General features: G+C 45.2%; 2 protein-coding genes across 2 annotated transcripts in view; both read right to left on the bottom strand.

Annotated features, from left to right (window-relative positions):
- LOC131878304 (WD repeat-containing protein 26-like) overlaps window positions 1-3,497 on the bottom strand; it is a gene marked incomplete in the record, with an annotated part of 4,968 nt that extends 1,471 nt beyond the window's left edge. Inside the window, 4 exon segments of the mRNA XM_059224244.1 lie at window positions 28-182; window positions 279-899; window positions 985-1,106; window positions 1,712-3,497. Of these exon segments, the coding sequence (XP_059080227.1) occupies window positions 28-182; window positions 279-899; window positions 985-1,106; window positions 1,712-2,324 (1,511 nt within the window).
- Window positions 3,498-6,675: 3,178 nt separating this feature from the next.
- Window positions 6,676-15,065, bottom strand: part of LOC131887159 (uncharacterized PPE family protein PPE21-like) — a 14,014-nt gene continuing 5,624 nt past the window's right edge. Inside the window, exon 2 of the mRNA XM_059235727.1 lies at window positions 6,676-7,444. Coding sequence (XP_059091710.1) covers window positions 6,676-7,444 — 769 coding nt within the window. The remainder of the gene's footprint in view (window positions 7,445-15,065) is intronic.

Here is a 15,065-nt window from a genome sequence, read left to right on the forward strand (position 1 = left end):
CGAATCCCTTCCCATGAATTGTTAATGTTTCCCATAGTGCTGCACTGATAAAAATTGCCTCGGTTCCCACCGCAAGCGATTTTTGACCCATCCGGGGACCAACAGACGCTGGACAGTGAATCTTGTGAGGATTGGGACACCCTGATTTCCTCTTCAGATCCATCTATATTCCAAATCACAATCTAAACAGGGAGGACGTGATGAGGATGAATGATCACAACGCTCACTATCTAAATGTGAAAGAGTATATGAAAGACAGGCAATAGCTTGATACTTACTTCGTCGCAGTCTTCAATGCCACAAATTGCCAATCGAGTGCTATCGGGACTCCAGGCGAAAAAGGACACTCCTTGCGGTTGCCGCTCGAGAACTCTGTGCTTCTTGAAGGTTAGCGTCTCCGGATCGAAGTCCCACACAATCACAGTCATGTCTTTCGAGCCGGTGGCCAATCGAAGCCCATCGCTGGAGAATTTGCAATACCAGGCCTCTTCGCAATGATCGGCCAGGACCTGAATGGTCTCGTGGGGAAAGTTATCCTTCTCGCACTGATGGTCCAACGCCAGAAACGACGAGTCCAGGGGAGACAACTGACTACTACTCCGAGTTCCACTCAATTCGAACGAGTTGAGCACAGAGGATGAATTGTGGAACAGGCACCGATCGATCTGGAACTCGGCGGCCTGCGACAGGAGGGTATGAAGGCGGCGGGGTGGTAGCATCACACTAGCCGGAAAGAAAGACTGGAGCCGTTCCATGAGGTCCATGCCCGAAAGCTCCCCACCCCGTACAGAACGGGTGACCCGTGAGATGTCTTCGGCCTTGGACAGCATCAAATACGTGGAGAGCTCGTGAGTTCGATTCTGGCGGTGATTGAGGGGCGTGAGCTCTGTTTGAAGGACCTGCACGGGATGAAGGTGTCAGTCAGTGTAAAGGAAAGTTCACGAACAGAGACGAATGAGACATGTTGTCAACCAGACCACTCACCTTGAGCGCCTCTACTTGTCGTTTCTGGGAGAGAAGTTCGAGGTATTTCTGTTCAAGGAGGAGATATTTGATCTCGACCATTTTGGCGGGGTTCTCCAAGTGGGCCTTCAGAGATTCCAAAGCTGAGAGGGAAAAAGGAAGAGAACGAACATTATGTCCGATTAGCATTCTTCGTCCCGGATACGCTGCCTGTGTATGGGCTCATTTGTGAGCGATTCAAGAGCGCTCGTCGTTTCTTTCTCCTTCTCTGTGGTAAGAGGAGAGCCAGGGCGAGAGCTCCATCCAAAGTACCCACCTACGACTCTAAATATGGATCAACAAAGGTAACAGACGAGGTCTTTGTCCTTCTCGGTTGACTCAATTCTTGAGACTAGGGCCACTAACTCTTAAACGAATGGGTTCATCAACCACCTTTAGTCTTTGAATTTCGTGTTTGTACAACGAAGTAGCAAATGACGAAGACGATTATCGCCATCACGCAAAATTGAAAAGAAAAGGGGAACAAACACCTCCCTCACACCTTCCTTCATGGGGCTGAGAGAAGGAAAAAACCGCTCCCTAATGCTATTTTTTGTGGCCTTTGAATGGAGCGGAGGCATTCCAGGTAAAAAACGGGTAGAAGTGCTACAAGTTCGAAATGTCAAAGAATGAAATGACGACGTTTAATCACGTTATCTATCTCGGTTCATCTTACATTCTGGCTGAAATGCAAAATTAGTCGGCTTACCTTTAACGGCCATGGCCCATTCTCCATGCATGACATGTTGGCGAAAAACAGCGGCACTGGGCTGGTCGAGCCGGCAACCGGCCTCGCGCATGAGAACTTCGGCGCTCGTTTTAAGGCCAATGGAAGTGAGATGTTGTCCGATGAGTCGGACCACCTCTCGATCCGAGGCGGTGAGTTTCTGATTGCGAACGGGCACTTTGCGCAAGAGCGTCTCATTAATGTCACCCTCGTCCTCCAAGGACTCGTACTCGTCATCATCGTCCTCCTCCTCGGGATTGGACGCGAACGACGCGTTTCCGGCCAAATAATTGGCATTGTTCGAATTGGACCCGCCGTGGCGACGTCCACTGCTCTTCAACTTCATCTTACTCCGCGTGTTGGCCGCAGCGGACGAGGCCGTGGCCACGCCACCGGAGGCGGAATGAGGACTGCCGGGCTGCTCCAGGATTCCCGCGTTGTCACTCAGATTAGCCGTGGAAGGGGCGTTCACACTACTGGTGGGTCCGACTCCCGAGGCGTTGGCGGAAGAACTGGCGTGGGCATCACCGATCATGGCCGAGTTGGTTGAGCTCCTGACCCGCTTCCTGGGAGGCGACGCGTGCGTCGAAGACATTGACAAGACAAACAAAGGCCGCGCACGTCGCGGTGGGCACAACGGCGGCGCCGGCGATCCTGGCACCACGGAGCCAAGCCGGCCCGCGCGGGCTGTCCAATCAAGACGTTCGCGTCACTCGCCGGAGCGAAAGGGCACGCCCACGAAGGGCTAGACCACCACGACGACGACAGGACGAGCGAAAAGGGGGCCAAAGACAAGCACGAGTGTAGCCGGCCCAAAACGGGGGCAAGAAACTCCCTCAAAGTGGGTCACGGGCTAAAAAAAAAGAGGCGCAGCTGGGTCGTCGGAACCGAAGGCAAAAACTAGGGGCAAAAACGGGGAAATGGCGGGACAGGCTCTGGCCTTGAAAACATTCTGGTCTCGATTAGAGGTAGGCTGACGACGACGAGAGAGACTGGGAGAATGGGACAATGGAAGGAAGGAAGGAAGGGAGGGAGGGTGGATTCTACTCAAGCAGAGAAGGGATTACAGGGCTGGGCCACACACAGATCACACAGATCAACGGCCAGATGCCAGATCATAATGCACCCATGGAGCTGGGCATCAAGATGCCAGGGTAGCCTGGCCACCTAGTCACCATCCTTTTCACTGGCTGGCTTGGTCTGAACCGGATCAGGTGGGTTCTCATCCCATCCATCCGAAGGTCATAACCCGTGATTCATTATCCTGGGCCAAACGGGTCCGTTCCTGAGTGAGTCCACTCATCTTGGGAGATCCGAGATCCACCTGAGGTTTAAAACCCTGTCAGACACAATCCTTGGCAGCCAAAAAGTACATACATACAGACATACAGACAGTGAGTGAGTGAGTCAGTGAGGAAGGGATACTAGGACTGGCCGCGGTGACTCAATCCAACACAGAGAAACACAGAGATACAAAGAGAAAGAGATTCCCTTGTTCGGAGCTAGCTCCTCTGGCCCATTCAGCCTCAGCCCACCGGCCGACACCAGGGGGAAAGAAAGTAGTTCCCACCAGTTTAGGTCGAGGTTCGGCCAGGAAACACGGTTCCAAGGGCCGGGCACCCGGATGGGACCTGGGCTGTGGCCACCTGGATGTCTGGATGACGGATAGCTAGGGCGTGTCGAGGCGGGATGCGCTAGTCAATGCCTGCCTGAGTCAATGGTCGAGGTCGTTTCACTACCACAGTCCGTGGCCGTCCAAACGCAATACTCCGTCGACGATAGTCAAGTTAGAACTATTGGCGTCGGCGGGCTTTAGCCTTGCTCAGCTGTCAAACATCCAGCTGTGCCCGCGAGCCTGGCCTGGCCTGGCCTGGGCTCAGCTGTCGCCTCATAAGAGGAATCTCGCGTGGATCGCTTGGGCACCCGGACTACCCATATGTGGGCGGAACGTTATTCATTCAATACTGGGCGGGCATCGTCTTAGCCTGAACATCAAATGTGCATAATAAGAGAGCTTTTTGATCTCATGGCTATCCATTACCGATTATAGATTAGGCGAATTCAGTCGATCAGCTGTTGAGATCCCCAGGAGCCAAATCCTAGGGTAATGGACGAGTCAGAGCATGACAGCATGACCACAGACTCACCCGAGGGCTGGCTGACTGACTGACGGGTTGATTTTCACGCTGCCAATCCAACAGCTGGAAAAATGACAGTTCTAAGACGTAGAAGACTGGATGAAGGGAAAAGGGCTGGCTGACTGGCTGAGCTGGGCTATGCCCAAGGAAAGGGTGTAGCAACTCAGTAGCAGTTGTTGGTCCTGTTTAGGCTAGCACCCACGGAGATCTCTCTCTTCTTCTGCCTGCCAGGTCAGTCTTGGGACACGGAACGTTCAGTACTTTTACAAATTAACCTCGGCATCATATTTGAAGTTTCACATCTCTATCGGGTACCTCAAACCACTTTGTTAGCTTGAATGAAAATGTGATCAATTCTGATTGCGATGCACCTCAAATAATCTCACCCCATATTGGCGTGGCCAAACTTAGTCAAGAAATTTAATCATATCATGCGAAATTAAATCAATTCATAAATACGGCAGTAGTAACAAAATGACGAGTAAGGTCTGAAAAATTGCATTCAAAACGGTGTTATTGCAACTCTTTTTTCAACTCCAGAGTTTTCGTTTCATGGCAACTGAGGAGGCTTGAAGTCTTTAGGCAATATTAACAAAAAAATCATTTTTTATATTTTCATAATCCTAAATAAGTAAGCTCAAGGCTGCAAATTGGGCTTGCTTTCAGCAACAATGAATGTGCTTGTGGTGTAACATCTTATTATATTTGCATAACTTTATTGTTAATATATTATCATTTAGATTCCGTTGAACTGACTCAGAGCAAAATCATCCTTTGGCTTTAGTACCGGGTGCGATGATATCGCTCCTAAACTTTTCTCGCAACTTTGAGGAGGGTAATATCTGGACCATAGAGATAACAACGAATTGACTTTTTATACATAAATTAAAGGTATGGTAATGCTACATTAATTTTTCAAAGACTGAGCCTCCTACTGCAATGCATTTTTCCAACTTGGACCTAAAGAACTCGACAGCTTTGGTTAGGTTGGCTTCAGATAATTTCCCCACTCTCGCTCAACGCTGGCCTTCAGAGCAGTAATATTTGCATGGCCTTTGGAGCAGGCAAGGACCGCCCCCCGCGTCCATACATGGTGCTTAGTTAAGGATAAGAGGTCTCACCAATTGTAAGAACAAACGAAGAATGCTTTATTCTTCAAGGTGTTGTTGTAAACTAAGGTGAATGCGATCATCAATTAGTTCTTTGATTGCAGTAATATAGGGTACAGGATACAACACCTCCCGTTTTCAAGCCCACAAAATGAAAACAAATTCAAAAGAGTCTGATATGGCACGGGCAAGATTGTACATACTTATTATTCAAGGGCCCGTTTACATAAGCATACAACGACGGCAGTTGTCGACAGGAACTAGTTGAGTACATATCTCCTGAATATATCTTATTAATCAGCGTTATACTACATTAGTGGCAGTTTAGCACTTTAAATAAAGTCAGAAAACGGCTTCGTGTTTCGTGTTATTCATTCGTAACCAGACTGTCATCCAAAACAAAGAACAGCTGGGTTTTTGGGGGGAAAGGCAGGGCGGGAAATTCAAACCGCCTTTAAGGCCAAAAAACAGCCTAACGATGATGACGCTACAGCAGATCGATTTGCTTGCTTCTGTCTTTTTTGTCTTATTTCTGCTTTGGCTCCCTCTTGTGCATGAAGGGGAGGGACTCTGGATTTTCCGACGAGGCAATCCAGCTTCCGCGTTATCAAGATACCCGGACTCCCAAGGAAGGGATCTTCTCCTAAGAAGAAGAATTTCTAATTTGTTTCAATATGTTGAGTGATGAGGAACACCCCGTTGGAGAGCAATTTGCTCTTTGAATAAAATTGTAGTTGAAAACGCAACTAAGGTTACTTCCAACATCTATTGATTACGTTTTTAAAAATGCCATTTCTTTACAGGCTTTAAGTGGATTTATATTCTAATCTGAGCTAGAATCCAAAATTATTTTTTACAAAAATTGTTCCTTTTGTTTCAATAACAACGAAAACGATTATTACAAGTCTTGGCATTTGCAAAAAATCTTTATCAGTGTTGTAAGTAGCACCGTGTGATGGGAAGGAGGCCTCCAACGTCTCAAGCTTTGAATCCATAAACTGGATGAGACCTGATCCAGAGAGTCTTAAATTCAGCTTAAATCTAACCTTTGCCATTTTGGCTCCAATATTGAAGAGTAAAATTAATCTATGTGTTGTATAAGCGTATATAGGTTAGCACTGCATTGCTCCCATTTTTGCCATTCTCGTTTGACTCAGTCAATGGTTGCCTTTTTGAAATTTGAAACTTGGGAGGCGCAATGCATATCTTAACAGTCAACATAAGTCCAAATATTCAGGTTGGGGATTACAAATCCGGACAAATTAAGGTATTGTAAATTAGGCTACTAGCAAATTCAATGTATAGTGGAATCTATGCTCCAACATGTTGCGACAGACTTGGAACAGGCGCCGTAAGTGCATGCTCTTCTCTGTATATAATAGTCTGTTCTTACTAAATATACATTAATCTAGGACTTACTTTCTGATGGCCATCTGTTTTCCCCACCAACAATCTCCCACTGAAGTTTTCCGCCATTCAATATCCACCAAAGTGAAGTTCCCCAAACGTCAGTCATTGGGAAATGAAATGAACTTTTCATGCCAGCTTTATTACAATACTGAACATACAAACTCTCAATGTTTTAGTCCCTCCCAATTCAAGAGCTTTTTTACTTCTTATATAACGTATATCTTCCTATATCACGTTATATGTAATGACCATCTATGGCAAAAGCTGTCTTGAATAGATCCTTTGATTTTCAACTGCGGTGGAGTTCACTGCGGTGGAGTTCACTGCGGTGGAGTTCACTGCAGTGAAGTCCCCCGCAGTGAAGTCCCCCGCAGTGAAGTCCCCGGCAGTGAAGTCCCCCGCAGTGAAGTCCCCCGCAGTGAAGTCCCCCGCAGTGAAGTCCCCCGCAGTGAAGTCCCCCGCAGTGAAAGTCCCCCGCAGTGAAGTCCCCCGCATGTGAAGTCCCCGCAGTGAAGTCCCCCGCAGTGAAGTCCCCCGCAGTGAAGTCCCCCGCAGTAAGTCCCGCAGTGAAGTCCCCGCCAGTGAAGTCCCCCGCAGTGAAGTCCCCCGCAGTGAAGTCCCCCCCAGTGAAGTCCCCCGCAGTGAAGTCCCCCGCAGTGAAGTCCCCCGCAGTGAAGTCCCCCGCCAGTGAAGTTCCCCCGCAGTGAAGTCCCCCGCAGTGAAGTCCCCCCGCAGTGAAGTCCCCCGCAGTGAAGTTCCCCCGCCAGTGAAGTCCCCCGCAGTGAAGTTCCCCCGCAGTGAAGTCCCCCGCAGTGAAGTCCCCCGCAGTGAAAGTCCCCCGCAGTGAAGTCCCCCGCAGTGAAGTCCCCCGCAATGAATCCCCCGCAGTGAACTCCCCCGCAGTGAACTCCCCGCAGTGAAGTCCCCCGCAGTGAAGTCCCCCGCAGTGAAGTCCCCCGCAGTGAAGTCCCCCGCAGTGAAGTCCCCCGCAGTGAAGTCCCCCGCAATGAAGTCCCCCGCAGTGAAGTCCCCTGCAGTGACGACTGTCCCAAGAATCTCTGTCGATTTGATTAAGCTGTTAATATGTCGTAATAGGAAATGTGATGACAAGTGACCGCCCAAGGACGAATCAAAATGGAGGTTTGGTGACCATTTTTCTCAGAAGGTTGAGTTTGACATCAGCTTAAAGGTCCCTATTCGCCAAATATCTGCATATCAAGTTTAAAATGTTAGATTTGTTGGTAGGCTGGCCCATGGCTCGCTATGAGTGCGCAATGGGAAGTCTGCAGCTGCTTCCCGGGGACGTCACTTGGGGGAATACGTAAGGGTCAACCTGTGAGGATAGGCTGTGAAATGAGGGTATTTGGGCTATATATTTGGCAATATATCTCGAAATAAACATTGTGGCTCCTATATAAAAAGCCATCAAAAATGTGGAAAAATGTCCAAAGACATAAAATGATAATGAACTTGATATAAAAATTGAGTACATTAGCCATATTCATACATGTAGCTGACCAAGAGCAGGCCGAAAATTAGAATTTTAGGGACTGTTTACAACATAACTTAAACCATGTCTTCTGAGTTCCCTAAGCATAGGTTTGTTCTGGAAGATGGAAAATCTATCTAGTTGATATAGGGGATGATGTAAAGAATAAATCCTTTGCAACCCATGGTGATCAAAATATTATGGATTTAAATCATATAACCAGGCAATATGCCTCCCAAGTAACTGATATCAACTTATTTCATTTGCTGCTTAATAGTACATCTTGGAGGATGTTTCAAATGGCAGGTCTGACAAATAATTTGAATAGGGCTAGAAAAGTAAACGCGTTGGTGGACAACTAACGTTATTCCATGGAGTAAAACCAAAGACAACATGCCTAGCCAAACCACACTGTGCATGCATTGGATTTTGACATTTATTCCATTTTACATGCTTGTCTAAGCAATTAGCATTGTGGTATTGAGCCAATTTGATAGTGCTTTCACTGATTAACACTAAACAGGCTCACTTAGTGAGTAACACAACTCGCTCAAAATCACTCGATTATTGAAAATTCAATGGGCGAATGGTGCGAGTTGACTGTGATGTTTGTCTTAGCTCTCTCTCCCCAAAATGACCAAAATTAGGGTGCCGGGCCACAACTTTCCTTGAATTTCCTTTACTTGACATCCCCTATAGGGACAGCTTGAGGAAATCTGAGAAAACTTTTCAAACATGAATTAAGCCCAAAAATGAAGAGTGAAGCAATTCCTGGTTACTATCTTCTAATAGCCCCTGTCTTCCTGTATTAAATACGAGGTACCATTTTGCTCCCCTCGTCCATTTTTCTAAATTTATGGATTTGGACACTGTGACCAGCCACCAAAGTCGTTATATATATAGGTTAGTTCCAAACAAAGTCAATGGTGATTGGTCGAGTATTATGACGTCATCGATTGGGCAAATCATGTCATCAGAAGAGCTGTAAATCGTGAAATTGCAACTTAAAACGCTCGCAGTTCCCTCCCGGGTTAAACCATCAACATCATTTATCAAATGGTTTCAACCCAAGTCTTTGGCAAATGCATTGAACCACTTATCAAGTCAGTGGCAGAAGAAAATTACTCGCCCAGGTCATGTCAAAGTGAGGTCTCCCTAGTCTCTGAGGGAGGGTGTCTACTTCAAAGACGTATTTCTATCAAAGATAATGTGATGATGATGCAACCCTGATAGAGCGATCCCACCGTCATCCCATCCTACGTCCCTGGTCCGTGCAGCACAATACACCAGCCAGATTCAAATAATTCAGGCCACTTCCTCCAAGGCCCTGCTAGGCCCCATTCCAAGAATTGACCGAAAAGGCCTTTATTCAGCCTTTTACAATCGTGGACATCCCAACAAACAATGGTCAAGGCACGCCTTTGGCCGGCCTCATCCGGACACGCCCCTATTTCACCTGATCCCAAAAGTCGGATCCAATGGACAGCTCTAGCCCAGGCGGGTCGGGATTAAGCGGGACAGAGGCATGCCTTGACCATTGTTTGTTGGGATGTCCACAATTGTAAGAGGCTGAATAAAGGCCTATTCAGTCAATTCTTGCAGTTTGTTCACCGTTGATATTTTTAGAAGTATTTGATTTAACTTATTAACATGACCAAGAGTCGCAATAAAGGTTCTTATTAGCAATAACGCCATCACGCATTTCTTAGCTGGCACTAAATTGTCACAAAATTGACGAGTGGCTGATGAGTGATGATCATAATCCCAAAGCAATTGGAGAATTTGAGGAAGTAAATGGCGTCCAATTCTCCTTTTTGAACACTTTCCTCAGACAGCAGAGGTCAATCCGGACTGGTTGATCTCATCATGGTTTTAAAGGCGTAAACCGATGTTTGCTCTCTCATGGAATCTGCAAAACCGGACGGAAATGGGCCCAAATGCTCATGATTGTGATCACAGAGATCCGTGTAAAAACCAAGATTACCACTTACACTCCACGATTTCTTGCCAATGTTAACTAGGCCCAGAATATTGGCCCCCCCTTGGGGCTTGATTTACCATGGGTTTTGGATCTAAACTTTAGGCCAACAATCCGAGTGCGTATAAAATGACAAATCCAATCCAAAGCCACAGGAGTCCCAACAATTTCTCCAATCCTAATTCAAAAAGTCAGATCTGAAGCACAGCTCTGCTTCAGACGAGGTGGGCAGGGGTGTGTCGGGATGAAGGGGGATTGAGATGGAGGCGTGTCGAAACTTGGCATGTTGGAATGTGGATGCACCTGTATCTGGATAGGCTCATGTCTGGATCAGGTGAGATAGGGGCGCGTCCAGATAGGCGCATGTCTGGATCAGGTGAAATAGGGGCGTGTCCGGATGAGGCGGGACAAAGGCGTGCCTTGACCATTGTTTGTTGGGATGTCGATGATTGTAAAAAGCTGAATAAAGGCCCTTTCCGTCAATTCCTGGAATGGGGCCTAGCTGGGCCTTGGACATAGGATGGGATGACGGTGGGATCTCTCCATCAGGGCTGTATCATCATCACATTATATTTGATGGAAATACGTCCTTGAATTAGACACCCCCCTCAGAGAATAGGAAGACCTCACTTTGACATGACCTGGCGTGTCCGGATGAGGCGGGACAAAGGCGTGCCTTGACCATTGTTTGTTGGGATGTCGATGATTCTAAAAAGCTGAATAAAGACCTTTTCCGTCAATTCCTGGAATGGGGCCTAGCTGGGCCTTGGACATAGGATGGGATGACGGTGGGATCTCTTCATCAGGGCTGTATCATCATCACATTATATTTGATGGAAATACGTCCTTGAATTTGACACCCTCCCTCAGAGACTAAGGAGACCTCACTTTGACATGACCTGGGCGAATAATTTTCTTCTGCCACTGACTTGATAAGTAGTTCAATGCCTTTGCCAAAGACTTGGCATGAATCCATTTGATAAATGATGATGATGGTTTAACCCAGAAGGGAACTGCGAGCGTTTTAAGTTGCAATTTCATGATCTATAGCTCTTTCTGTTGACATGATTTGCCCATCAATGAAGTCACGTCAGCTGGTTGTTGGTTTGTTTGCATCGTTTTGGACACTATTTGCCAGGCACAAAGCTCCTAAACTACAGGAATGGGCACCTCGGAAAGGAAGCAAACCAAGGGGGGAGGTCGACGTCACAGCAGGGAGAAGAATGCAAGGGCACAAACAATTCCAAATGGCCTATTCCAATGATGGCAACTTTTCCGTCATACTCCTTCAAAACTTTCTGGACAATGGGAATTGATTTTACGGGAGCATTTTTAATGAAGGAATTACATAAAACTCGCTCAATTTGTGAAAGACCCAAGTTTATGTACTTGTTGTTTCATGTTTGCAAACTCAAGCAATACACTTGGAGTTTACCAAAGACGTTTATGAAGCCCTCACTCGATTTTGTGGTTGCAGAGGAGCTCCCAAGATTGTATCAGACAATAAATCATCCTTCAAATCAACCATTGAAGCTCTGGTCCAGTTAACTTTCACACTCTACAAACAATGATTGCTTACAAATATCAAAATTCGGACGACATTGAATGGATATTGAGTACTGATGGGATTTGATAAATAATCATGGGAGGTTGCAACTAGGGCTATCAATTTCCATTTTCAGTGGCATATGTCATCACTAGCGGAACATCGGAAACCCGTTAGTTAGTCACAAAAAGTAGCCCCTGATTTTTCTTCGCTCAAACCAGGGGTGCCTGTTTGGTCAAAGCTAACCTTTTACCTTACAATGTACAAGGTGGGGCTTTGACTTTCCTAGCTTTCTGGCAATCCTGATTTTAAAAATTCATTTGATCCTATCATTAATATTTAGGCCGTTAATCATGGGTTTTAGGGGACCTGAAAAGTGAGGGCTCTCGCCCGTACAGCAATATAGGAGGAGAGCACTACTTGTTACAATTACTTTTACTAAGATTTTTGATTTTCAATAAAGGTTGAACACGTAAAAATCCAGACACTGAAGAGTTGTTATATCCCTTGTAATTGACAAGAAAAATACTTTAATGCACTTTTAAGATATCGTTTTGATTATTGGGGGAAAACTGTCTTAACTAATAAAAAAGAAGGAGTTGAGACACTAGAGGCTTTAGAAGAACATCGTCAGAATTTCAGTCTGCGCGAATTCCTTAAAACATAAGGATGCCTGTGTAGGAACCTTGTTGTTCCGTGCAAGGATGAGATTGAAGGTCTCCCATGTCCTAGTAAATTACTTGATTCCCATAAAACACTAACGGAACATCACACTATCCAATCCTTGACCCTAGCAATAGGTTACCATGCCAAGATAACTTCCTTCAGAGAGAGCACCTTTTTTACAAGGGCTTCATTTGTTTAGACTTATCCAAAGATCTTCGGTTGTAAGGCTTTTAGAGCCAACACTACCATCCCAAAGAATGAAGGTCTCTCTTGTCCTAGTAAATTACTTGATTCCCATAAAACACTAACGGAACATCACACTATCCAATCCTTGACCCTAGCAATAGGTTACCATGCCAAGATAACTTCCTTCAGAGAGAGCACCTTTTTTACTAGGGCTTCATTTGTTTAGACTTATCCAAAGATCTTCGGTTGTAAGGCTTTTAGAGCCAACACTACCATCCCAAAGAATGAAGAACAACAAACTCTTGATAAACTGTTTCACCATTACTTGTATTTCTTGTGTAAGTACAGTATTCATATATTATGTGACATAGGACTTTACCTTAGCTCAACCAAGGAGTTCTCTAGACATGGAGGTGGACAGTGCCCAAAGGGCAGACAACGAAAGGGCAATGTGCACTAGCTCTTCAGTTGGTCAAAAAAACGTGAGTTTTGTTAAAACCTTGGTATTCAGATCAATAGCATTTATCACTAATGTTATTTTCATCACTTTACTATCAAACTGGGTGTATAATGTATAAAATACCCAGATATGTAAAATAGCCAATGTACTACACTATTCTAATGTTCAATTCCTCCCTTCTTACCACCATTCTATTTATGGTGATTACTTGAATCAAAATCTAGTTGATTTTGGCAGGTACACACGCTTTAAGCCATTAAAAATATAATTTAAGAAGTGTTGTGATATGTAGTTTGTATGGATTTAACGACAGAGAGTCCTTTTGGACAATGAGATAAAAGTGTCTGGTGAGAAGATACTGTTACAAAGCTCTTGCACAAAACTATGTTTGACAGAAATCGATCTGATACACACAAAGTTCCCATCCATCATTCATATGAATTCAACATGTATCAAGGGTAAACTGACCATTTTGGGGGTTTCTTTGTTTCTTCCACTCTTTTGAAGAACATTATGATTGATGTGGTTATAGGCCAAGTCACCACGCAGGCCAACAACTGTACAGTTTTGGCTCAAAATATGGAATGGGGTCCCAAGGCTTAATTACAAACACCTCACTTTAGTTCATAGAAAATAGGAGTATGGGTTCACTAGTTGGGGTCTCAAGTTGGAAACAGGTTGCTGATAGCTGTCTGGGGATAGAGTTGAAATTCCCACTGGCTTTTTACACCATTTGTAGAAACTCTTAATGCCCTCTCCAGGTGTCATGAATGCCATTGACAATGTGGGGACTAATGGCCAATAAAATACTTCATCTTCGTCAGTGATCTGAGAGCAAACAAACTTGGCTTGTCAGTCATATTAGCTATCACATAGAAGAGCAAGGGACAACACTTTTGAATGAAATGCACAATTGACATTCTATTACACAGATTCACAATTGCATGCTGAGAGACACACTCACTAATACTTGCTGCATGCCCACTCAAGTCAATAATCTCAACTTGTTCAGGCTGGTCAACCTCTTTCTTAGTTTTAATGAATCCACATCAAACTCCCTAGGTTGCTTGCATTCAAAAGTCGTGATGACTGTTGTATACACTTCATGATGATTTTATTGCTGACTAGTACACATTTATATATATGACTAGATTAAACATTTACAATAAGAGAGTATGAGCAACATGCTCATCACCGGGATATAACAATGACAGGTCTTTGGTCTTTGGATGGCCAAGTCCTGGGAAATAAGGATGGGCGGTCTCTGGTCTGCAAAAAGTAAGGCTGCTTGGGTCAAAGTGGGGACACTTTGTCACCAATGATGGACCATTCATGCCTTTCTCTTCAGTTTTGAGTCCTATCTGGATCTTGTGATGCAATGTTTTCAAACGTAGAACAGACAATCAGAGGATATTGGATTCAATATCTTCAACAGCTCTAATTCAGTGTGAGGGGATGGGTCAGGTTGGCCAACTTCTTGAAATGGTTTGACAAAATGGTAGTGAGGTCAACCTATAACCGGTCATCAGAGACTAATCTTCCACAACAATCACAGCTGTTGACGATACGATACGACAGCCTGGTCTAGGGAAATGAAAAGGCGGTAGCACTAGTAGCCCGGGTTGCAAATTTTGATGCGTTGGTGTCAGGGTGTCCAGAATTGGTACATCACTCTCCAAGATCTGAAGGAAATTGATTGATTTCTTCTGGCATTAGAACACCCCTATATTATATATTTAGTTAACATAAACTAAATGATATGAATTGGACCAAGCTGTATCCAAAAAACACTACCCAGAAGAGCTTTTGAAATGATTTGTAGATGTGACCACCCTGGGCTGACTCTTCCTCTCATGATCTTGAGTTGCTCTGTCCCTCGCCTGCTGCCTTACCCGTCTTACCAGTAGGACTGACACGGTGGTTGAAAAGCCTTACCAAAGGTTGACAGAAGTATCCAAATGAATATTGTTAACTCTTATGCATAAAAGCATTTATGAAAGCATAAATTCATTAAAGTGAATAGATCAAAAGTGCTTCTTATGCTTTTACAAGATATAACAAAATGCTAAGATGGATTCGTGTATTTCTCTCAAAACTTGTTAAGGCTTTTTCACCACCGTTGTGAGACAGTTGAGGCGAGAGGAGAGGAGACGACGGTATCCCAGAATCCTGCTCTAGGCACTAGGCATGAGACGCCGGTAGATGAGAGGGGAGTGGGTGCATGCACTTCCTCCATCCTTGTGGTATGTTTGTTTGTTTGTTTGTTTGTTAGGAGTCAGGCAGCAGATTGATAACTGCGTTCTGATAGAGGGTGTCCCAATTAAGAGATATTCCCGCTCCTTAGTCATTTTTTA

This window comes from Tigriopus californicus, chromosome 1 (assembly GCF_007210705.1).
Source record: "Tigriopus californicus strain San Diego chromosome 1, Tcal_SD_v2.1, whole genome shotgun sequence".
Taxonomy (NCBI): Eukaryota; Metazoa; Arthropoda; class Copepoda; order Harpacticoida; family Harpacticidae; genus Tigriopus; species Tigriopus californicus.